We start from the raw sequence: 22,978 nt of genomic DNA, 5'->3' as shown, positions 1-22,978 counted from the left end.
AGTGTGCTGTTCAACATCTGCTGGTAGAAGGTGGTACTTCACTAGGTCTCACCATTATTTATGTTTTACTGAAAAATATGCCCCCTTTCCTGGATGCAAAGGTGGTCAAGCACTAGCACACACCACGGACGCACCAACCATTGTGCGTTTTATAGATGCAGCCTTCTAGCACACAGGTCACACTGTCACCGTCATGGCATTTACAGTCTCACCAGTAGCCTTGCTGGCCTTGATCCACATTATTTCTGTCTGACTTCCTCGTCAGCACAAGGGATAAGTGTACGTAGCAGTTGGACCAGATAGAGGAGACATCCCAAAGCAGCCAGGAGAGATGTGTACTTATGAGTCATCTGCTCTTTGGTTGCTCCTAGTTGGCAGAAAAATTACTCCATACGCACAGGGTTGTAGTGGAAATTTCCTTTCCTTGCTGCAGCCTCTCTCATTGAACCCACTTAGATCCAGGCAGCTCACCACGCTGGTGCCTTGGCCTCACCCATTCACCCAGAGAGACCCTGGCCCTTGCACGGACTTATGTTTTACTTACAAGGCTCTGCCTGTACCAGTTTGATTGCAGAACTTAGGCTGAGAATTGTCAATCCTGTGTCACCCCGTTTGCCCTCCAGCTAGTCGCAGCCGTGCTGGCAGCTGGGTTGGTTTGCAGTGTTGCTTGAGGGTTCATTTCCTGGAAACAAGACTTTTGAAGGCAGGAAAGTTTCCAGATCACCCTACTTACATTCAAATGGAGATGAAAACCTAGCAGGATTTTCTGGTAGCCCTGTGCTTCCTTTTCATTTCTGTTATCCTTTTACTCTGTCGTGCTGTAAAACTAGCAAAACTCTAAACTGTCCTCACCTCAGCTTCTCAGTACCCTCCCATTCCCTCTCACTGTCCTTGCTGAAGTCTTGAGCATCTCCTGATTTTCTCTACGCAGGAGCCACCATCTGTGATGTCTAGCAGTGCACCCAAAGCTGGGCACTTGCTGTTCTTGTGAAGTGACAGCCCAACTGGGACACAGATGTTGAGCCTCATTTCCCACAATCCAGTGGCTTTTGGACATTTTTCCAAGAGATTTGTTCCATTCTCTCCTCTTGCTCAAGTTCCCTTTTAACAACCAACTCATCTTAGTATGTCTTTAATGCAAACAGCAATTTCCTTTTGAAGCTCTCAGTGAAGGCCCTGTTTGTCACTTAGTGCTCTGGGAGGAATTTGGGTAAATTGGGCTGGAGACAAAAATCTCTCTGTTCCCTCTCCCAGGAAGGTATCGGATTCCTGCATTTCATGTGCATCTCTGCTCTGAGAAGGAGCTCAGTAACAGTGGTATTATCAGGCTGTCCCCTCACATTGATTCCTGGCTCAACCACATCCGATTCACTCATTAAAAAGACTCATTGCCATCGTTACTAAGTTCCAACTGGAGGCTCAGGTGGATGTCCATGAGCCAAGCTGTTGTCTTCCCCCTGCTAAGGCATCATCATTAATAGCAAAGGGTATACATGACAAATACAGCACTTGGGTCCGCTGGCTGTGACAGTACTACTGTCCCAATGGTTAGAGCTCATTGCCCCGTTCGGACTCAGCTCCACTTTGTGTCCGAGTGCTGCCTCTGCAGGGATAGGGGAATGCAAAGCTAGAAACAGGTTGGGGAGGGGTTTGCATTTTATGTCCCAGTTTGGCCTTGCAGAAGCTGTAGGCAAAGGCATCAGGTCTCTGCCTACCCTGACCGCTCCTCAGGGAATTGCATGTTAAATGAGAGCCGCCAAGCACATGTCTCTCCTTGCATGGGCTCCAGGGACAAGTGCTTTTCCACAGCCGCATCCCACTGCTTTCTTCCTCTGCCTGCATTGGGGCAACCAGGAAGAAACAGTCCGTGTGCTGGGGTGATGAGCACATGCCCCAGCCACATGGAAGGAACCGCGGTGCTGCCGTCTCTTCCTATCTGCCAGCATCGCTGCAGGGGCGGTTGATTTCTAAGCCGTATTCCTCCAAGGGAACTATGAAGTTATTTCTAGCTTTGACCAAAGTTTTCTCTTCTGAGCGTCCCCGTCTGTGCTCCCCACAGTGCCGTGACCGCTCCACCAGTCTGTTTTCAGCAGGTACTGATAGCTGTGATGTGCCAGGAGCCCTTGGAGGGCTGCCCATGCATTTTGTGAGCCCTGTTGCCACGATACTGAACGCAGAGCAGATGTTTATTTCAACAGAGATGGCTTTGATTCGTTTTCAACTTTTCTCTCGAGCTGCCATCGTGTGTGAATACTTCTTCCCGGGAGCCAAGCGCTGTCAGGGCCCAACAGGCAGGCATTGTCGCTGCAGCCAGCGTGGAGAGGAACAGGGTTGAGAGGCATGTGGCAGAGTGGCACAAAGCAAGCTGATGGCCCTGGCCTCTCAGGAGGGATGGCTGATGCTCTGGGGAGACTGGCTGAAAATGGGTGTGCATGTGCGTGCATGTGTCTATGCATACGCATGTGTGTGTGTGCACGTACACGTGTTTGTGTGGCTCTATTTTGGTGCTGAAAGCCTGGCAAGGCTGGGGAAAAGCAGTCTCCTGCTCGCAGCCAGTGCTCCCAGCACTTAATTTTTCTCTTTTTTTCCTCCTGGTTGCCTTTATCAGATCATCACTGCCTTGTTGCAGAATTGGACCAGCATGGCTGGGTGCTGAGCTGATGAGACCATCCTCTTCCTGAGAGCAAGAGAAGCCAGGCACCAGAAAGTATTGAAGATGTGGTAGAAAAGGTAAGGAGATCCCTTTCTTTAGGACAGTAATTCCACTAATACTAAGAAGAGTTACCACTTCTTCCTGAATTTTTTTTTCCCTTTTCCTTCCCCCTTTCCTCCCTAGTTTTCCTGTTGGAATATTTTAAAAATTATCTCTTTCTTTTCTTTTTTCTCTCTCTCTCTTTTAACCCATCTTGTCTCTCTTTCTCTCCACCCTTTTCTTGGTGCTGGCAGAAGCGGGTGCTAGGAGCAGCCTGCCCCCACAAGTACCCTGCCTGGAGCTATCAGCCTCACGCCCCTTTGGAGCGAGTGCTTTGTTAGTATAGGAATTCCACCAGAATCAGCTTCTTGTTGCTGTTCCCTTATATAGAAATGTTTTTAATTCTATAAATACTGTATGCATTTTACTAAAAAAAAAATTTGAAAAAAAAAATGGTTGGACCGGCAATGCAAAGACGTCGTGCTGATGGGGCTGGTGTTTTGTTTGCCCACTGGCAGGGCCTCTCACTCACTTCCTTCACCCCTTCCACTGTTGTGGCCGAACTATTTTTGGTATTCCAAGAGCGCAAGCTTTGCTGAAATTTTGGTTTCCTGCTAAGGGGGAAATTAGAGCAGGGAATAGTTATTTAAAAGAATAAAATGTATTTGTAAGCAGGGAGGAGAATATATGAGAACATTAATTTGGGAAGATCAATGTTCTGTGGTGTTAAACTACTGAATTGGATATAATTACCTATGAAAATATATATATATATATATGTGCATGTGTGCACACGCACGTGCATGTGTATGGTTTATTTTACAGATGGAAGTGTAAGTAGAGTATATTTGTAATAAAGAGGTCAGAAACACAACACTAACCCCATCTCACTTATGTCACAATCTTGGAAGCACAGGACTATCCTACAGAAGACTGGCTTCTTTAAGCCAAGTACTATATTGAAATAAAAAGTTCACTAGTACAAGGATCTTTCTGTGACAAAGGTGGAAAGTTTGCCCTTGAACTTGTGAACAGTCCATTCAATTTATCATAATCCTCAGTCATGTAGTGACTCACCATTCACCACATTGGTACAATACACATTCACTATTAGCTTAGTACCTGCATAAAGACAACTTACTGATTTTTTTTTTTTCCTGTTATGGAAAATTAAAGATTATGTCAATGAAGAACTCCCAGGAAAGAAGTTAAACTGTGCTACAGACTCATCTAGTACCATGGGCACCATGTCTACTTGTCCTGTTAGCAAGTATCTCTGCCTACCATTGCAGACAGTTCCTCCCATCTCAGCTGGGTACTCTTTGGCCAAACATTAACCCTCCAGATTGAAACTTCAACATGGGAAGAGGCCAATCATGTGAGAACAAAGCCCATCAACCACAGCAGCTCATCTCTGGCTGGAGCTAGTGGTAGGGGCTTCGGGAAGCGCGTGAGAATGGAGCGAGCAGAGGCAACGCTTGCACTCACCTGCAGGGACTTGCAGCTCACATACTTCCTCAACCAGAGGTGCTAGTTTTACAAATAGTATTTCCCAATGTTGTTTTTTTTCTTCCATTAAATTGTCCAGTCACTTTTGGCCTGTAGCAAGGAGTTCGCCAGCTTAACTATACCCTGTGTGAAGAAGTGCCTACTTTTATTTGTTTTGAACTTGGCACCTGCTTGTTTGATTTAATGATCCCTAGTCCTTACATTGAAGGAGATGGTGAACCAGCATCCCTCACCCACCTTTTCCATCCTAGGCATTTACCTCAGCCTGATTATTTTCCTTAAAAGTACAGGAAGTGTCAATTAAAAAATAGTTCAGCCATTTCTAAGGAGAAGATTGCAGGAAGATGTATCATTTTGCCCTGCTAAGAAATATCATTTTGTCCCTTTGCTTTTGAGGGGGGACGTGAAATGGGGTAAAGCCATCATCCTTGTGTCAAGGATGTGCCATTGTTGTCTCCTGGAGAAAATGCACAAATTGGCCATATTGCATGAAAATCTCCATTTATGAACACTTAGTTAACACTGGCAGACTTGAGCAGCTGCATTCTGTAAATAATCCATTTGTGCTGAAGGAGTTCCTTGCACCCACTGTCCTGCAAAATGACTGAGCTGGCTCCTCTGGGGGAACCCCGAGCTGGAGAAGGCTTTTGCCAGCCAGTTCTCCTGGTGGCATGGGGCTGCTGTCACCGTGCTGGGAACAAGGGGAACGCCTGCTTTATGTCCGGACACCCACCTGCGTGCACCCAGGCTGCAGGAGACTGGAAACAGCCACGCCAGAGTGCAGAGGCAACAGGGAAGGTCGGATGCTGCAGGAGCTGGAGAATGAGGGGAGGCAAAGAGGACAGATCCAGGGCGTGGGAAGGAAACTGGCGGACAAAAGTGGATGCACCATGGTACAGTTTCTAGTCCAGCCGCAAGGCTTTATAATTTTAATTTATTAACTGGATACAGAAATATCAAAGTTGTAATACGGGATTAATGAGAGCTACATCTATCTCCCATGTTAGTGAGTATCAGCAGTTTCTAGCAGCAGTGCTGGAAATTCTGCAGCTGCTGAATAAGTTGCCTCTAAGACAAAGTGATTTCCCTAATGCCTGTGAATCAGAGACTGATTTATGTCAAAGAACAGAGGAATTATATCCTTGCAAAAACATTTTCATTCTTCCTTTTACATCTCTGGTGTTCTCATTAATAGAATAAATATGCAGCCCTTTTTTCTTGATCCCAGTCAACTTTTAACGTCCGCAACATCTTTGGCAAGTTGTTTCAAATGTAAAAACATGAAAGGCGTTTAATTTTACCAGTTTGGGGTGCTGTATTCCACTTTTATGTGATGACCCATTGGCTGTGCTGCTTGTATTGAGAGAAAGGCACAAGGAGAAGAACTGCGGAGTTGCCTCTAAATGCATCAGATGGGATTGACACAATGAGCCTGGGTCAGTGCTGCATCAGCCAGCTGAACTTTGCAAAGACACTAAAGGGTTTAAGATACCCAGATCCACCCTGATACATAGCAACTGGGCATCACATTTCCTAGACAGATGTGTGAGTCTGATCGGGTCTTTCCTAATGGTGAGTTTGCATCAGCTCTGGTGATCAGACACCCGCTCCCTCCCTCACCCCAGCAAATCACTGTGAGGAGTCCCTGGAGTCCACAGCTGTAAGAGGCAGTATATTTCTATTTAGCAGCATAAGTAATTTCATTTTATTCATTTATGTTTGGGAGTTTGAGAGAAATTTCTACCACTTTCTGTGGTAGGTCTAAACCAGCTAACATGGTGCAGGCACTCTCAAAGAGCCCAGTGTTTTTACTAGCTCCCTGCAGTCTTCTGATGTAAAAATAATTATATTTTCACACCAGCAACACAAAAATAGTAGTTAAACGCACAAAACAGTAGAAGGTCTGACTTGGGTCACATTGCTACTGTGAGGCACTGCAGGCTGTCCTAAGTGAACTATAGACACGTTTTAAGTCTTGGAAAACAGCAGCAACAGGTATTTACAGGGCAGGCTGGGAGGGGGCACGGAAGGTCTTTCATACAGCAATATCACCAACTGACCATCTGACTTTCTTAATGCACAAATTAGAACTTGTTAATTACAGAGTGGCATACAATATTACAACCCTTTTCTTAGATGTTATGGTGCCAGCCTACCTCACTACACAGCCTGGCTCAATGATTCAGTTGTTACATGACTGGCTGATTACTTAAGATTTCCTGACAGATTTTCCTCCCTGGCTTCACTCACCATATCATCCTGGGGCTTTCTGCGTGAGTATGGCATAAACAAGCATTGCCTTTTTGCAGAACATTTTGCTTCGTGTTTTTGTCACTGCAGTTCTCTTGGCCAATCTGCCATGGGTGGGAGATAACTACAGGTATAACTACTGGGGAGAATACCTTATCACATGCATAGCAATTGTCCTGCTCTTACTCTATTAAATAAATTTGTTACTGTCCCTTTCATGTTATATTAAGCTGCATGCAGGTCAGAAATGCATAAAAGGCCAAAAGTCTCAGTGTACAGCCCCAAAACAGGAAGCGTGGATTGGCAATTAGTACTCTCTCTGATACAAAGTAAACAGGTGCCTTCAAGAGGGAATATGTGAGGGAGAGTATAAAAACCCGACAAGGCTGAGATAACCAGTTAGTGGGATTCTGGTGAGAAAAATCAAGGTAACGAATGGATAGAAAAAGAAAAGCAGAGCCTCAGAGCCAGAAGAGGAACAGAGGGCCTGTAATGCACTAGCAGCATGAAACAAAAATCATCTGTTGTGGTTTAACATGAGGTTTAATATGAGGACATCCTCATATTTCATTTGTCAGGATTTTTTCAGGGGTCATGTTCTAAAGGTCATTAAAAGATAAACAGAGAAGTGATTTTAATACGTTTGAGCAGAATGAACCAGGCAGAATTCAGAAGTTCCATGAGTGGCTGTTCATTCACTTATTTACTGAACCCCTGTACATAATTAAGAAAGCTTTTTGTCAGTAGAAATCCCCCTTTCTTCCCAAAGGTTTATTAATCAAAAACATTTTTTAATTTAAGTATACGGTATAAACTTCCAAAAAATACTTACCTTAAATATTCCACCCGTTAAAATGACCTCCTTACAGGCTCCTAGGTAACTTAAACGTATAACTATCACATAGAAGCCTTTTAAAGTCATGTTATTTTTTAAAAGGTGCAGAAGAAAGTAAATATTTCAATAACAGTAAAGGCTTAACAAACTGGCAAGTTGGAAAAAAAAATATTCCAGCATGAGCCACGAGCCTGTCCTTAACTAACATCACTGTGAGTTTGTTTTTTCGCTCAAACCACAGTGAGTTAAGGATGGAAAGACTGCCTAACTTTGAAATTCTTGGCTTTAGCCTGTTTTAACACACCTTACCTTAAACAGAGGTGTTTTGTGTTCCTTGCTACAGTGCAGTATTTCTCAGAGTTGTAAGGGAGGGAGACGGCCTTCCGTCACATCCCTTCCGAAGGGACCCACCCTCTGAACGGGGTAGCTCTGGTATGGCCAGCAATCCAACATCTCCAGCTTACCTTATGTTTTCTTGGGTTTTAGGCCTATAAACCTGTGAATTTAAGGGAAGTCCTTGCATACCCATGAGGATATTTGTGACAGGCCCATGTGATTTCTATATTCTTGCTCAGAGGGTGGGGGGAAGACCAGTGTCATAGAAGATGTCATTTTTAGCTTTGCTTGAGTAACTGGCAAAATTTTCGTGTATAAGAATGTGAATCACACACACGAAGAGGTGACTCATGTATGCATGAGAAAAATGTCACTGGAAAACAGTTATTTTCTCCTCCCCAGGCCCCGGCAGAACGTGGTGGGCAGCCCAGCCCACCGGGGAAGAAGGCGGCGAGGCACAGAAGTGCGCGCTGGGAGAGCCCTGCAGCAGCTGGGGCAGGCAGGGCTGGTGGAGAGCTGGCCTGGGTGGGAAATATCCTCCTTGGGGGGCAGGAAAACCAACCAGCCCAAACTGGGAGCCGAACCTCCACAGCCGCCTCGGACTTGCCCTCGCGACCTTCGCCAGGAGCAGCCCTGAGAGAAGACACCACCTCTTTGTGTCACAAAAGCAAATAAACCCCATAAAATATCCACTCCCGTTACTTGCACCTAAGTGTGTCTGGGGCGCAGGAGCCGGGGGTACAGGCGTGGTGGTGACGGGGCGTCTGGGGGTACAAGGGGCTGAGGCCGCGTGCCCGGCGGTACAGGCGCTGTGACAGTCTGTGCGGGAGGACAGGACCCTGTGACAGCGCCTGAGGGGGACAGGCCGGCGCGACAGTGCCCGACGGGCCCAGGGTGCCACGCAACGTCGCGGGCGGCCCCGTCCCCGAGCCCGGCCCAGGCCGGCGCTGAGGTGGGGTCGCCGGCGCTGAGGTGGGGCCGCCGGCGCTGAGGTGGGGCCGCCGCCGCCCGCCCCTCCCTCCTTGCCCCGGTCCCTGCCCGCCCGGCCCGGGGCGGCCGAGGAGGCGGGGGCAGCTGAGGCCGGGGCCCGTGCGGCTGCCGGTGGCTCCGCCCCGCGAGCCCGGAGCTGAGACGGAAGAAGCCGCCGCTGCCGCCGCCGCACAGCAGCAGCAGCCGCCGCCGCCGCCTCTAGCCTGAGCCCGACATGGCGATCTGAGCCCAGCCCCGGCCGTGCCGAGAGCCGCCACCCCGCGCGCCTCTCCGGGGGGCCCCCGAGCAGCCGCCCCCCCCCCGCGCCGGGACCGGGGAGGGGGGCATGGGCAGGGGGAGCGGCGCCAGCCGGCAGGGCCGCTGCTAGGAGCCCGGCGGGCATGGGAGAGCGGCGCTAGGGACCCCCCCCCCCCCGCCTTGCCGCCCGCGTCGCGCAGCTCGGCCCCAGCCCCGCGGCCGCGAGGTGAGCCGGCGGCGGGCGGGAGCTGCCGGGCAGGGCGGGCCGCGGGGGAGGGAAGGAGGGAGCTCGGCCCGCGCTACAGCCGCCCCCCCACCGCTTTGTCCTTCCAGGCCCCGCCGCCGCCGCCGCCCAGGAGCAGGGAGGCCGAGAGAGGGGAGCAGCGGGCGGCGCCCGGCCGCCGCAGCCCGCCATGGCCCACTCGCCCGTGGCGGTGCAAGTGCCCGGCATGCAGGTGAGCTCCGCGCGCCGCGCCGGCCCCAAAATGGAGGCGACGGGCCCGGGCTCGGCCCCGGCTCCGGAAGCGGCGCTCGCGGCCCTCACCGGGTGGAGGCCGCCGCTGGGGCGCGGGGTCCGGGGGAGCCGCGGGTGGGCGAAGCGGGGCGGGCGGCGCGGCCTGGCCGCGGAGAGGCCTCGTTCGGCGGCCTAGGGAGGAGCGCGGGCCGGAGCACTCGCCGAGCGAGCGACGGAGGGAGGGAGGGGGGTTCTCTGAGGTAACGGGAGGCCCCGGAGAGGCCCCGCTCCCTCAGCGTGCCCCGGGCGGCCGCGTACCTGCAGCCAGCCCCTCAGAGGCGAAGGGTCTCCCCTCCCTCCCTTCCCCCTTTGTTCAGGGTTGGCCGCCCTGCATCCAGGAGCACGTAAGGGCTTCTAAAACTGATTAAAGGCGAAATGAAGTTAATCGCAGGGTGCGTGGGTGTGCTGTAAATGACATATCAGGCTCGCTGGCAAGCGTACGTCCTGCAGGACTTCCCCACCAACATGCGCTGGGCCTGTAGCGCCGCGTCGCCGGGGACCTTGCGATTAATGGAAAGGTGGTAAACGCGAGGTCCGGTGGTGTGATACGGCAGAGCGGCCACCTTGCTGTGGGGCGGCCGTCCTTTCTCAGAAGCTTACACCTCTCTTCGGCTGCGAATGAGACCTGGCGTCATTGCTGTATGTTTGTGGTATCTGTTTAGGAAACAAGCAAGCTCGTACGTTACTGGCTTTCGTAGGAAAGGTGGAATGAATATCTCTGACTCTTCGTTTTTAGTCCGCTGGACAATCTCATGCAAGTTTGGTCAGAGATCTTTATCAAACATGAAGGAGCTGAGGACCAAACTCATTTCAGTGTTGATTTTCGCTTGTCAGACACTGGCAGCCCAGTCAGTGTTTTGAGCTTTCTCTTAACTTCTGGGGTAGTCATGCCTGTGTAATATTGGAGCTTTTTTCAGTTCAAGTAACATAGAAGCCTTTATGATAAATCTCTGTGTATGTGAGACACATACAGGAAAGAGTTTAGGAGGTTTCAGAATAGAAAGTTAAAACTTGGGCAGGTATCTTCATCACTTTTAGAAAGCATAGAATTGATGTATATACAGTATTTTTATATTAATTTAGGCCAGGTTAGGCCAACCTACAATACCAAGGTTTGGTTTACCTTTCTCATTTCTAATAATTTGCAGGCTTTCTGAAATCAGTTAAATTTTGGTCATCCACTGACTTTCTATTGGTATAAGAGGACATAAACCACATTTTCTCAGCCTCCTTCTTCCATTAATATGTCAGGGTTACCTTTGTATTGGTACATCCTAAAGAAATTTTTTGATAAAAGCTTTAGAGGCTTTAGCCTGAGCTGCTTTATTTATATTCTCTGGGTTTTTTAGTGTGTTTGTATTTGGGAGACTTCTATTTCAAAATCCAAGTTTGTCAGTTTCTTATTTTTATATCTGCTTAATGTATTGCTGTCCTATTTTCCATAGCTGCCCTGTCATCACAGAAGGACCTTGAAATTATTTAAGGCCCTGTTTCCCATTGTTATACCAATAAACTTTATGTAATAGCATACTTAGTTCCACTAGTGTTGTTGTTAGTTTAACCCAGACCCCTTAACATATATCTGTCTGTTTAAAGCATGTTTTTTTAAACTGCTAGATATGTACAGCTGCATAGAATTAAAATACATTTTTTCCCTTGGTGACTTTTTTTAATGAAGGCTATTACACATGTCCTGAAAGTCTTAGAATACAAAGAAGTAGAACTTAGTACAAAATTATTCTGCTTGCTCTTTTTTTAGAAGAGTCATGATATTTTTGTTTGTTAATTAAAAAAAAACAACAACCAAACAAAAACCTGTTCTAGAAGAGTGTGGTAGTCTGAGGTGTAAGGGTTGCTTCATTTGTTTTTTTTAACCTATTTGAACTATTCAGTCAGGATCATCCAGGTGATGATGATAAAAGCATCCCTGCTGCTGCTCAGTGTTAAGTAGATGCATGGTGATAGATTGAAGGAGGAATAAACAGGTGGTTCTGTGATGGAAGAAGATGTAATAGTTACATTAAAACTATTACTGTTGGAAAGTGCCTGTAATGTCAAACCCCTTTTTTTGTAGTCTGTGTTGAAGGAAGCATTTTATTGAATATAACAGTTGGAAACTGAATTTGCCAGAGAATGTGTTACAGGTTTGAAGTTTTCAGTTTTATTGTAATCTTATACTTTCCCTCCCATTTCATTATACAAAAAAAAGTATAAAAAAAAATTCCAGAAATAATGTATTATATAATTCCCATATGCCAAAAAAAGACTTTGACAGTTTATCACCAAAGTATAACAGAAGCTTTTTTGACTGTTTTAAGATCCTTCATCTTATGAAGAGTCAGGTTCCCTTTAAAAAAAATCCAAACATGGAAAATTACAGAAAGTCACATAGAGTTATTTTGGTGAACTTGGAGTCTGGCTTTCAATACCCTGGCAACAATGGAAGACATAGAGGTAGTATTATCTGTTGCCCTTATGAGTAGTTACAGAACCATTTGTTTATGTAGTAGTTGCATTCTGTTTAACCTGTCTTGTGTCCCTAACAAAACCAAATTTTATACCTAACAATTCTTGCCTGTGCAAACAACTTCCTAAACACGTTCATTTTCCTCACTCCTTTGGAAAGGCTCCACTTGATCCAATTGTATGATGTTAACTTACCCAGCAGCCAAACTTCTAAGCCCATTCAATAAAATCAGAGTACTCAGTGAATGTGTAAAATGAGTGCTCTGAAGCTGAGCACGATACCCCAAATTATGGCATTTCACACAGAATCCAAGATGAGAGGGAAAAATGAAAGGTTGATGGAGCTATGTGAGCACGATTAAGGTGTCCTGGTTACATGAAGCACAGTTAGCAATGAGTTTGAATGTCAGGTTGGAGTTTTTATTCAGTAATGTCACTGTAACTTTGTTCCTTGGGATAAAAATATTCAAACTAGTTCTTAGTCTGGAATACTTTGAGATTTCACAGTGAGAAACTTGGCCACTGGCACTATCTTCAAGGAATCCTGCTGAACTTATACATAGCATTTCTGGATATGGCTTGTAAGAGAGATGTTAGAGCCTATCCGTGTCTTTTACCAACCCAGGGCCTGTACTGAAAACGGAGCTGGAGTGAAGGTGTTGGACCCCTTATTAGTAGTCCTACACTACTGCTTTTCTCTTGCCCAGCAGGCAGGATGCATGGTTCAGAGGGTTATGTTTGTTTCAAGTGATCAGAAAGTTTAAAGCACGTCAGTCATTTCAGATTGATGCGTTTCTGATGAACTTATGTTATTGGCAGCCTCTCATACGGTGCTCCAGAACTTCTTTACAAATAAAAGAGGCTGGAAACTGCTAACTTACAAGTGAGTAACAATTAACCTTTCTAAGGTGGACAGTGAGAAATTTCTTCTGTCTGTCAGCATCCTAAATTTCCAAACTACTCTGTAAACTTCAGCAATGGAGCATCACTCAAGTAATAAACGCCTTTTTTAGCTGGTAGAGTTTTTATGTATAAACTTTCCCTTTTCCTGTTCTGATTTGTTGTGCAAAATCTTAAGTCTGTGAAACATTAATTCATTAACTGATGGAAATGTTGATTCTTCTCATTTGTGTTTCTTCTTGTCAGTATGTGTGTCTGTGGAACCTGGTTTGGGGCTTTATTTCTCTTTATCTCTGCTATCATACTCATCTAAACACTTTTTGTTTCCTTTCTCATGGCTTTGTTGATATCTCCTGATCCTGTATGGCAGTAGTCGTGAGTGCAGCCAGAAAGGTTATTTAGACCTGATCTCCATCTGTTTTTATTGGCATTCAGGCTATCTTGCAATAAAGAGCCTAACTTCCTCTAAAAGCAGGGCACCCAGAAGCATGTGACATGTCAGCCAGTGTACTCTGATTCACAATTGAAGGATTGCTTGATTAAATACAAACTTGGATGTAAAGGTGAGCTTTGCTCTCTGCACTGCCAGTTAACAGACTGGCTGTAGGGTGCTGCTCGCTGAACAACCTGAGCGTGGCAGCTGAAGAGTACTCTTCCTGCAGGATGCTCAAAGGTAGATCAGTTAATGTCTAGTTATTGGATGGGTATAGAAAGATTAAAGGAGAGGTAGCATTTAATTTTGGAAATGGTCTTTTTCGTAGACCTAGAAAAAAAATATGTTTTCTCTTAAATTAGTGCACCTGTAGAGATGGGCTCTTTATGTGTGGTGCCTAAAGCTAGTCTGGAAGTGTGTCAGTTTTCTAATAAACCTTATGCATTGTAGTTACAAGAATGTGACTTGTGTTAAGAGCAAGGTGTCTATTACTGTCAAATACTTAAATGTTTAGAGGGTGGGCATTAGAGGAACTTAAACCTTTGAAAAAAGATCTGTTCAAGGATCTGTTAATTTCTTCCTCTCCTAGGAACTGAGCTGTATCCAGATGCTTCTACAGTGAGTTTGAAAAGGCTTTAAACTTTTATTATTTAGAGATATGACTTACTTAAAGGAAACTGGAAAGTCTAGCACTTGCAGGACAGTGGGAGACTTCCACAGTGCCTAGAAAACAGGGTTTTCTTATGATTAAGCTAGGATGGACTCCAGTGTTTTGGTGATGAATACCTTGCCCAATTTCAGTTCCTTGATTTGTACTTTGAGGCACAGTGCAGGCAGACTGCAGGAAGATGGTTATTTTAAGACCTGTGGAGAACATGCCTCTTTGCTACTTGAAGCAGATATCCATTAAAATATTTGTGGAATTCAACACTGCGGTTGTTCCTTTCCTGGTCATGCTTGATGTACAAGCTGTATCACATCTAATAGTAGTCTGCTAACTCAGCTCAGGCTTTATTAGCCGAACTTGGTTCTTCCATCTTGTGCATTGTGATAAGTTACCATGATGACAAAGAAAAGTAGGGCTCAGTCATACTTGTAGAGTCTTACCGTTATCAAAGGAGGAGGATAGAGTGAGCTCTGGGAAGTGTTTGATACATGGGAGCTGTGTAGGTATAATCAGCTGGAATTCAGCAGACGCTTTTATCAGGTTTAGAAGAAAAAATCCTCAGCAGTCTTTTACTAGTATTTTTTGTGCAGATTTTACAGTTTTATACATGCATTAAGAGCACTGACCTGGAATTCAGAGGCAAATCTGCTGAAGCTGCAGAGAGCACATAAAACAAACTCGACCCTTCTCACCTTAATCTCTCTGCTGTTCTGTACCATCATATGCTGTCAGTTTTGGGAAGAGGATAATTTCCCCCGAAAGGTAAAAACATTACATCTGAAACCAGACTTTTAACTTTTAAAAATATGTCATTGTTCCTTGATTCTGTAGTGGACTTTTTTCTGTTGAATTTAACATTGAAAAGATTCATACTGGCTGTTTTTGAACTCCAGTGTCTGAGCTTTACAAGTCCTGATTAAAGTTTTATTTTTCTTTTCTCCTTTTCCTCAAAAAGGAGAATGTATAGCAAGTAATAGCTCAGTAACGTATTGCAATTTGTTGTTAAAAAATGAAAAGAAATTTTTTATTTAGATGCTTATTTTGAGGGGAGGATTGTTTATATATAGTAACTTTGTGGCACACCATGAAGAGTCTGTATGACCAAATGTGCCTCTGCAGCAGTATTTGTCGTAGGAGACCTATGAAATATCTTAGTGAAGATAGGCAAGCGTGCTAGCCTCAGTTTTCATTGTTTTCAGTGTCCTGAAAATACGGTTTTCAGTCCTCTCCAAAAGTGAAAGAATGAATTTTAAACCTGTTGGTAGAAGTACCACTTGTTTGCTCTTTGGTGATTACCTTCAGATTTAAGAAAGAGTCACGAACTTTGAAAAGTGGTAAGAGACTATTGTTTTGTCTTTCACTTATTCTTAGGGACTGAATTTAATAATTGACAGAAGAGTTCAGGGGTGGGTTTTGAGGGGATGGGGTTGGAGATGAACAGTACAAAGTTGGTTTTGAAATTCTTTTGTAACAAATAATTTTCTGGCTTGATGTAATTAGTGGCTACCTGTATTTTGTCTTTGAATAATGAGTTGGTGAGGTATCTATCATGTCAGGAGTCACTGTTCCAAATTCTGCTATTTCTTTCTAACTTACAGTAATTGAAAATCAAATTTCTTCCTAATACTGCCTCACCAGTTTTTACTCTATTTAAAGAACTGTCATTTGTTCTTTAAATTTGAACTTCTAGCAGTTCTTCTAGAACAAGTCTGTTCTGCTGATTAGGCAAGGATCACTGAGTACACTCCTTAGCTCTGAAGGAGAAACTTAAATCTCATGGGAAGGGTGCCCATCTAGTGATATTCACTGAAATCCATTCTGCCAGAGGAATTGCTAGCCAAATAAATCTGGCAAAAAGAACTCAATCAGAGAAACTATTTAAAGGACTGGCAAGGTAACAGTAGCTGGCCGGTCTCATTCTTCCTCATATCTTGTGCATGTAGTTTTGCAGAGATAGGTTATGTTGATTAGGTCTGTAGCTTGGGAAAGAGCATGGCTTCAGCTTAGATCTTTATGAAGAAAGCTTTGAAGAACTGCATAGTTGACTCTTAGAAGTGTGAAGCCAAGTTTGTCTTGCCAAAATCTGGATTTGAATGGTCTTGATTGAAGCAGCGTATCTGGAAAAAGCTTTGTGGTGTGATATGTCTTGGTTCTGCATGAATTCTATATGCATCGATGAAGGAGAACCAGGAATGAGAAATGTTAGTTACCTGCAGGTTTCACGCTTGAGCTGTGGAAGGCGGAGTCTGAGAGCCCAGGGTGGCTTCACTGTTTTCATGAACAAGAAGTAAAGAACCGTGTGTTCGGTCCCGAAGAATGTGGGTGGTTTTTCTGTTTCCTCCCTGCTCCCCAGTCTTTTGCAGGCTTTCCTTTCAACTGGGTACTGTTATATGTTCTGAATATTTGAATAGTGTTGACTGGGGGGGGCGGGGGGAATCAGAGGGTGTCTATGCCTTGCTAGATGTCAAGTTGTATCTCAATGCAGGCTGCTGTGTTGGGAGCTGAATGCAGAGTAATAAAAACACTGTACAGCCTGAAATGACCATGAGTGTTGTAAAGTGCCTAAATATAAAACACTGAATGAAAAAGATTGCATTTCTACTGATGTAAATCAATTAAAAACATATAGAGAGTTATGAGGGGACCAAGAGGATGATCTTGCTGTTGATCTCTCACCTAGGAAGGTATCATCTGGCAACCGGTCATAGCAAGAATATTTTTACATTCCTGCACGGCTTTATTCTAGCCTAGTTGGCAAGAAGAATCTGAATTTTTTTTCAGGGTGTTTCTCTTCCTCCCTTCCCCCTTCCCCTCACCTTTTATGTAATGAGATGCTTTGCCATGCTATGAATGAGCTGCAAAGTAATTGAAAAAGGAGTTTCCTGAAACGGGCAGGTTGGTTCTGGCAGGGTAGGTTTCTTGCTTCCTTTGTACCTCATTTTGGAGTTGTATTTCTGGTTTTTCATTGTGTGCTTCTTGTAGCTTCAGGTCCAGTAGGATTGATAGGATCAAGGGCCAGTATTCAAGAGGAGAGTACGGCTTTCAAGCTTGTGGTCGTCCAGCCTTGGGGAGAGCACAGACATCCAGGATTCTAGTAGACTGGTGTGTTTGCCTTCCTTTCTCAAAATGGTCCCTACCAAAGCTAAAGGAATGGTGTGATACCCTCTAACGGTGTGTTCCCACTTGGGTTTCACTCCAGGCGGTGATTATGCCTGGAGGCTTATCTGTGGTAAATAAACTTGTGGCCTGCTCTTTAACCCACATTGTGTTTTGGAGCCATCCTTTTTCAACTAGTGTTTTTCTGCCTCACTTTAATTTTATTTAGCCTGAAAATAAGTAATGACTACTTCAGGGGAGAGATTTAACAAAGATACTTACATGTGTGTTAAACTTGAGGTCTTGTTACTGCTTTCTGGTTTATGAACTGGCAAGTTAAAAAGCTGGATTTTGTTGTTATTTTCATTCTAGCTGGATTATAGTATGAGTTTAATCTCATTTACAGGGAGAAAATCTGTGTATCAAGTTCTAACTTGCACAGAAAAAAATGCTAAAATGGCTTCTAAGAGCAGTGAGGAGGCCTGTAAAATTAATGTAGCAGTTGCCATTAAGCTGTAGGTACCGAACTTCTAAATATTAGGAAAATGGTCCAAATGCTGTAATGGTATAGTTTATTGCTGGCAGAGTTTTGACATAGTTGTCCCTTTAAATGGGTGTGGCAAAAAAATTGTTTACTGATAAGCAGACTGCTTGCTGAAAGGAAAGGCATACTGCTAAAAGCAGGCTGCAGTCCATAAATGGTTATTTTTCCATATTCCTAGTAGATGTGGCTTTTGTAATCTCTCTGCCGATTAGGTTTTTCAAAGCGGTTCATAAAATGGAGAGATTACAAATGTTCTTAAGCAGTGAGAAATTGCAGTAGTCCTCTATCTTCTGACTTACAATTCAGGTGTACAGGCAGTTAGTTCATTGAGGTGGGTTAATTACCCATTCAGCAGTCACTTGTCCTGCACTGTTCAACAAAGGAGATTACATTTGTTTTGAAAGATCAACTTGTTGAACTCTAATAAATGCAGAATGGAGTTTGAACACTTTGGGATACCAGAACCTGTTGATTTCTTGAACTGACTTCTGTCTCCATCTAAGGATGTCCATCTTTCTAGCTATAGAGCATTCAGCCACTTAGGTCTTTTGCAAATCATAGTAAAGACCTAGCCAAATAATTTGTGCCCCCCTCCCTCCTTAATTCCTCTGACTCTTTTGGTAGGCCATGTTCCTCAGAGATGTGAGCAGACTGAAGGATATGCAACTGTATGCAGTGGCTTGAGGATTTTTTTTAAAAGATACTAGGTGGTTAAAAGGTATTGATCTATAGAATGGAAGCTAAGTGGGACTCAATTTGAAATGTAAGTATATTCAGAGAAGCTGAAGTTACAGAGCAGCTCACTGGCGTGAGAAATTTCTCTTTGTGTTTCCTCAATGCAGAATACTCTTCATAAATAATTGGTGTAAATTTTTTTAATTGCCTGTGTCAAAGAACTAATCTTTGGGAGATGTGTTCTTATTCTTTCTTTTTGCTTATTTATGCTCTTTACTAAACTTCTTCATGTTGTGTTACCAAAGTGAAAGAATGGCTAAGAATAGAGGAAGTAAGTTCAGTGGTTTCCATTTTCAGCACAACATACAATTGACAGCTTGCATCTGCCACAGGTCAGAGAGGGTTTGAAGATGAAGGTGGTTCTTTCCTTAAAAATCTGACAATGGGTGGGGTTGAATGCTGATTTTAAAGTTTTGATAGTCATATGCAGCTCGCCTTATGGCTGACTTGATGAAAACAAAGCCACGTGGGTTTTTTGCTTGCTTATTTTTGCTTTTGTTTTATATTGAAGTTCTCCAGGTTCTCACTAAAAATGGCAATGAGTCTTGGCCTTGTCAGATAAGGGAGATGTTTCATAAAGGGTGTAACAAAAGTCAAGTCCCATTTAAGGATAGCAAAGCTCAGATGTAGTTTTTGCTACCTACCATGTAGAAAAGCTTGATAATGTAAAAGTTTGATACTTTATAGACAAATTGTTTCGTTGTTAAAATAGTTTTTCTTCTTCAGTATGTATTATACAGTTCCAGTAAATGTAATTAAATATCTACTATCCTGATACTTGAGTCTTGAACAGGACTGTAGGGTAGCATCAGAGTTTAGTTACATGCAAAAGTCACTGAGAAGCAAGAGTATGTGTACAAGATTCAGGAAGAAGATATTTACAGGTGCTACCCTTGTTTTGAATGTCTGCAGGTTCATTTTTTTCCCATTCTTTATAAGTAATAATGGATCTGCACCCATGCCTTCATTAACTTCAAACTATTTAAGTTTTTATGTATATACACACACACGTGCCTATGGCACTGCTTGTGTGAGTAACTTTTATTGTAATAGGATTTTAAAATAAAATTGGTGGGGGAAGGTGGGGAGGAGCTCCAGGAATTAAAATGTATCACTACCTGTGATGGCTTCATTGTAAAGTAGTAAAATGTTCCTTATGCAGGTAAAATATGGAAATATATATAATTTTTGTGAATATATGTTGTTATATAATAGAATATGCATGGTGTATAATTAATGTGTGTATATATAATTTCTGAAACTACATGCAGATAGTGTATGGAAAGATATTCAGCTAAGAAGAATGTATCTGTTGATTAAGACTTTACTCTAAGAAGTGCCGTAGCCTATCAGGTTTACCAATCTTACTCCACCTCAATTTCGATTTTTTGGGGGTCTGAACAGAAGAAAAACTTAAAGGTACTTTATTATCTGGGAATTGGTAAAAGTCTATGAATGGACTGGTTACCTATGATTTCAATGTCTTCAACCTAGATGCGGTATTTTGTATGAGTCAGATAAATGCTAAGAATAGATTAAATGTCTTAACTTTCAATCCGTTTTTCTTTTATTGACTTTCAAGTGTCTTTTTTACTCATTGTTTTTCAGGCATTCGTTCTTAAGACAATAAAAGGTATCTTGGAGATTTTACAGATAATAAACCAGGCCTCATAATTGCTATTTAATTTTATTGTTAGCCATAATTCAGACAGTGCAGACAGTGGGACTTAAGAGCAATGGTGCAGTGCATGCTGGCTTCAGCAACAAAGTTGGCATACATTTCTGATCTGGCATTTTAATGCTAATGTAACTGTGAGGCTGCACAACAAATTAATTATTGGGGTTGGAGGGTGGCGGGGGGTGTGTGTTTGGTTTGGTTTGGTTTTAAATGTTTTGTCATAACATAACCTCATTCTTTTCTTCAACCTTTCTGTAAGACAGCCTTTTCATTACAGTTTACCTTTGACTTCTTCCTGGCTGTGAAGATCAGGTTTTTGTTTTAGTGAGCAGTTGCTTGAAATGATGGTCTTTTAAACATACAGGTAATTCTGATGGCTTCCAAAGATACCAGTATGTGTTAGGGTGCCATTGTAGTGGATACTCAAAAAACATATGAGTAGACATGCTAGTCTTCTCTTACCAACCTTTTAGAAAATCTTTTCAGCTAATTATTGCATCTTTATCTAATGTGTATTTGAGTAATGTCTCCCAATGTAGGTGAGCTGGTTTGTAGTACTGCTATAATTTTAAGGGAACTTCTGTTCCAAATAAAGCCTGGGAGATGCTTGAAAATCCAGATAGTATAACAGAGTTTCTTAGTCAGGTTTTAGAAATACTATTAAGATAACAGGATATATGTTCTTACATTGACAGACTACTTGGAGGAAATCTCACAAGACTGTGTTAAATTATTTGCTTTGGGAGACTTTGAGAGGATCCTGGTTTTGATTTTGTTAGATACAAGGTATTAGTTCAGCCTCTGCCCAAGATTCTTTGAAGCTTTGGTTTTTCATCCAGTTGTACCTTAATGAAAGTACCCTTTAATAAAATTAATTAATGAACCTTCTTAGTAGACCTGTTACTGTAAACACTGTCCTGCACTGACAGAATCTGAAGCAGTCTAACATTGTTTCTTCTAATTTGGTGTATGTCATTGGATATCTGTATAATCTTGGAAATTAGACACTCAGTGTGGTTTAACTTTGTTTCAAAGGAAGAATGCAGAATTTGGAGAACAGATAAGTGAAAGGGTCAGAGGTGGAAAGGTGAGTCAGCCAGTCAGTCTTGTAGCAAAATGCAGCCAGGACATTGCTGCATAGCTGTGTTTATCTGGAGGGGAAAAAAAAAAAAAAAAAAAGCCTATATAAGCTGTATTGGCAGAATACTTGATGCATGCAACTACTGCAGGTATACCACCAAAAATTATGCTATAGTGTTTTTTATTTGGGGTTTCTGAGCACGTCGTTGGACTAGATGACCTCCTGAGGTCCCTTCCAAGCCAAATTATGCAATGATCCTGTGACTGTATGTGTACATATATGTGTGTATAAACACATACAGTAATGGCACATGGTTGTATAAGAGAGGAGGATAGATTTTACACAAGCTGTATAGTTGTGCTGGACTGGTGAAATGGTGGACTTCCTAAGCTATGCAGAGGGCTTGTATTGTCATGCTCATGCTGGTACTGTTACTCATGCTGGCAAGATTGAAGTTGGCATGTGAATGTGCCTGTGCTTGTCATACTTGTTGCTGCTTTTGTCTGTGGAAACGGGCTAGGGAGGGGAAGAGCAATAGATTCTCTTCCCGATTTGTCCACTTACAGGTGTTATCTTCGGAGAAGTGATGATGGAGTCCATACACTTTCTATTGTATTGTTACTGTGTGTTGCCCAACAGACATGACTCCCCATAGAAACCAGTATTTATTTATTAAAAAAAAAAAAAACCCACAACCAAAACAATTATTCATGCAGGCAACTTTCAAAGCTTCTAAACCTTTTTCCTGTTCAATGACAGATCTCTGAAAAACCAGGGAATAACAATTGGTTGTTTTGCTCAGGAATGTTAATAGTGTTAGAAATCTTAATTTCTACCATATTAGAAGCTTACCTGGCAGCTGTGCTGCAAAAATTTATTGGTATATATTGGGGGGGGGGGGAGGCAGCAGTGTGTATACACACAAACACACTTTTATTTATATAAAATATATCTCCATCCTTTTCTATACCAGGAGAAGGAGGATAGGCACTACTGCATCATATAAATTTACCTTTGTTTAAGAAGTAGTCTTTTAAAATGTTGGGGTTTGGGGTTTTTTTTTATTAGTTGTAGAAATACATTCCTGTAAAACAATAGTCTGAAAGACAAGGAAATTAAGAAAGGTAAAAGCAAATCTGTTTCAAAATGCAGTCTTTGTTCTAAGGCCATGTTTTAAGTTATGTAGTGTTCTAAGTTTGAAGCCTGTCCAAAGGACATTATCTCAATATTAGCCATAGTTGGTCAGAAATATTTGCCCTTATCCTGGAGTGTCCTACAGTCCCTTGTCAGCCTTGGTGAATAACAGAAGCTGTAAAGCTGACTTTGCTTGCTGTGAGAGGATTTTCTCAGAATAGAAAGATGTGACTCTTCCCTCTAGTAGTCCTGCATGGTTTGTTCTCCTTTGATGCCTCTCTGTTCCACCTCTCCTTCCCAAGGATGTACATGGAGTTCTGTGGTGTCAGGAAGTCCAGCCGTGCCCAATCTCTCCCTGTACTCCAGCACTCCCACCTAATGGCATTAGGAGTTGCTGGAAGTTAAAATAGCCTTTAAAGCTCTGATTCACCTGAAGTAGCTTGGGGAAGAGAGTTTGGAGGCCTGGCTTGTTTTGTTGATGACTGTTAAGTGGGTGTATAGGATTGAGTGATGTGCATTTCCACTGAGGAGCCCAGAGGAATTTTCTGCTTAAGGTTTTTCCCCAAGCAAAACCTAAGCGTTGCCCTTTGAGTTCATCAAACGTTTGTGAAGGGTTGGATTAGCTGACTGTGCTTTTCTTCTATCTGTCTGGAAGCGTTTTAACAGGTTTCATCTCAAATCAACAATAGCTATTGGTTAGTAGGAATGATTCCTGGAATCCTGGGCTCCAAGTGTGTTTCAAAATGAAGCTAGTTTTTGTGAAGATGAGTATTTTGGGGTTAATGAAAAGTTTTGCCAATCCTCGCTCAACTCTGTTGTTTCTTGGGTGTGTGTGTCTTTGTTATTGTAAATGGAGAACTATCAGTTAATTATTCCTTATT

General features: G+C 43.3%; 1 protein-coding gene and 1 long non-coding RNA gene across 3 annotated transcripts in view; both read left to right on the top strand.

Annotated features, from left to right (window-relative positions):
- The first annotated feature begins 2,547 nt into the window (after positions 1 to 2,547).
- On the top strand, positions 2,548 to 8,315 carry LOC115333848. Its single transcript, XR_003920933.2, has 2 exons — positions 2,548 to 2,730; positions 8,025 to 8,315. It is a non-coding gene; the product is annotated as an uncharacterized LOC115333848 (long non-coding RNA).
- Positions 8,316 to 8,740: 425 nt separating this feature from the next.
- Positions 8,741 to 22,978, top strand: part of STK26 (serine/threonine kinase 26) — a 33,438-nt gene continuing 19,200 nt past the window's right edge. The window contains exons 1-2 of one of the 2 annotated variants that reach the window (XM_029996981.2): positions 8,741 to 9,075; positions 9,183 to 9,304. In XM_029996981.2, coding sequence (XP_029852841.1) covers positions 9,263 to 9,304 — 42 coding nt within the window. In that variant the 5' untranslated portion in view covers positions 8,741 to 9,075; positions 9,183 to 9,262. Of the gene's footprint in view, positions 9,076 to 9,111; positions 9,305 to 22,978 lie in introns of those variants that run through there. The other variant, XM_029996982.2, reaches the window with a different exon arrangement.

Source organism: Aquila chrysaetos, chromosome 21, assembly GCF_900496995.4.
Source record: "Aquila chrysaetos chrysaetos chromosome 21, bAquChr1.4, whole genome shotgun sequence".
In the NCBI taxonomy this organism is placed as follows: Eukaryota; Metazoa; Chordata; class Aves; order Accipitriformes; family Accipitridae; genus Aquila; species Aquila chrysaetos.
This window is presented reverse-complemented; position numbering and strand designations above follow the sequence as displayed.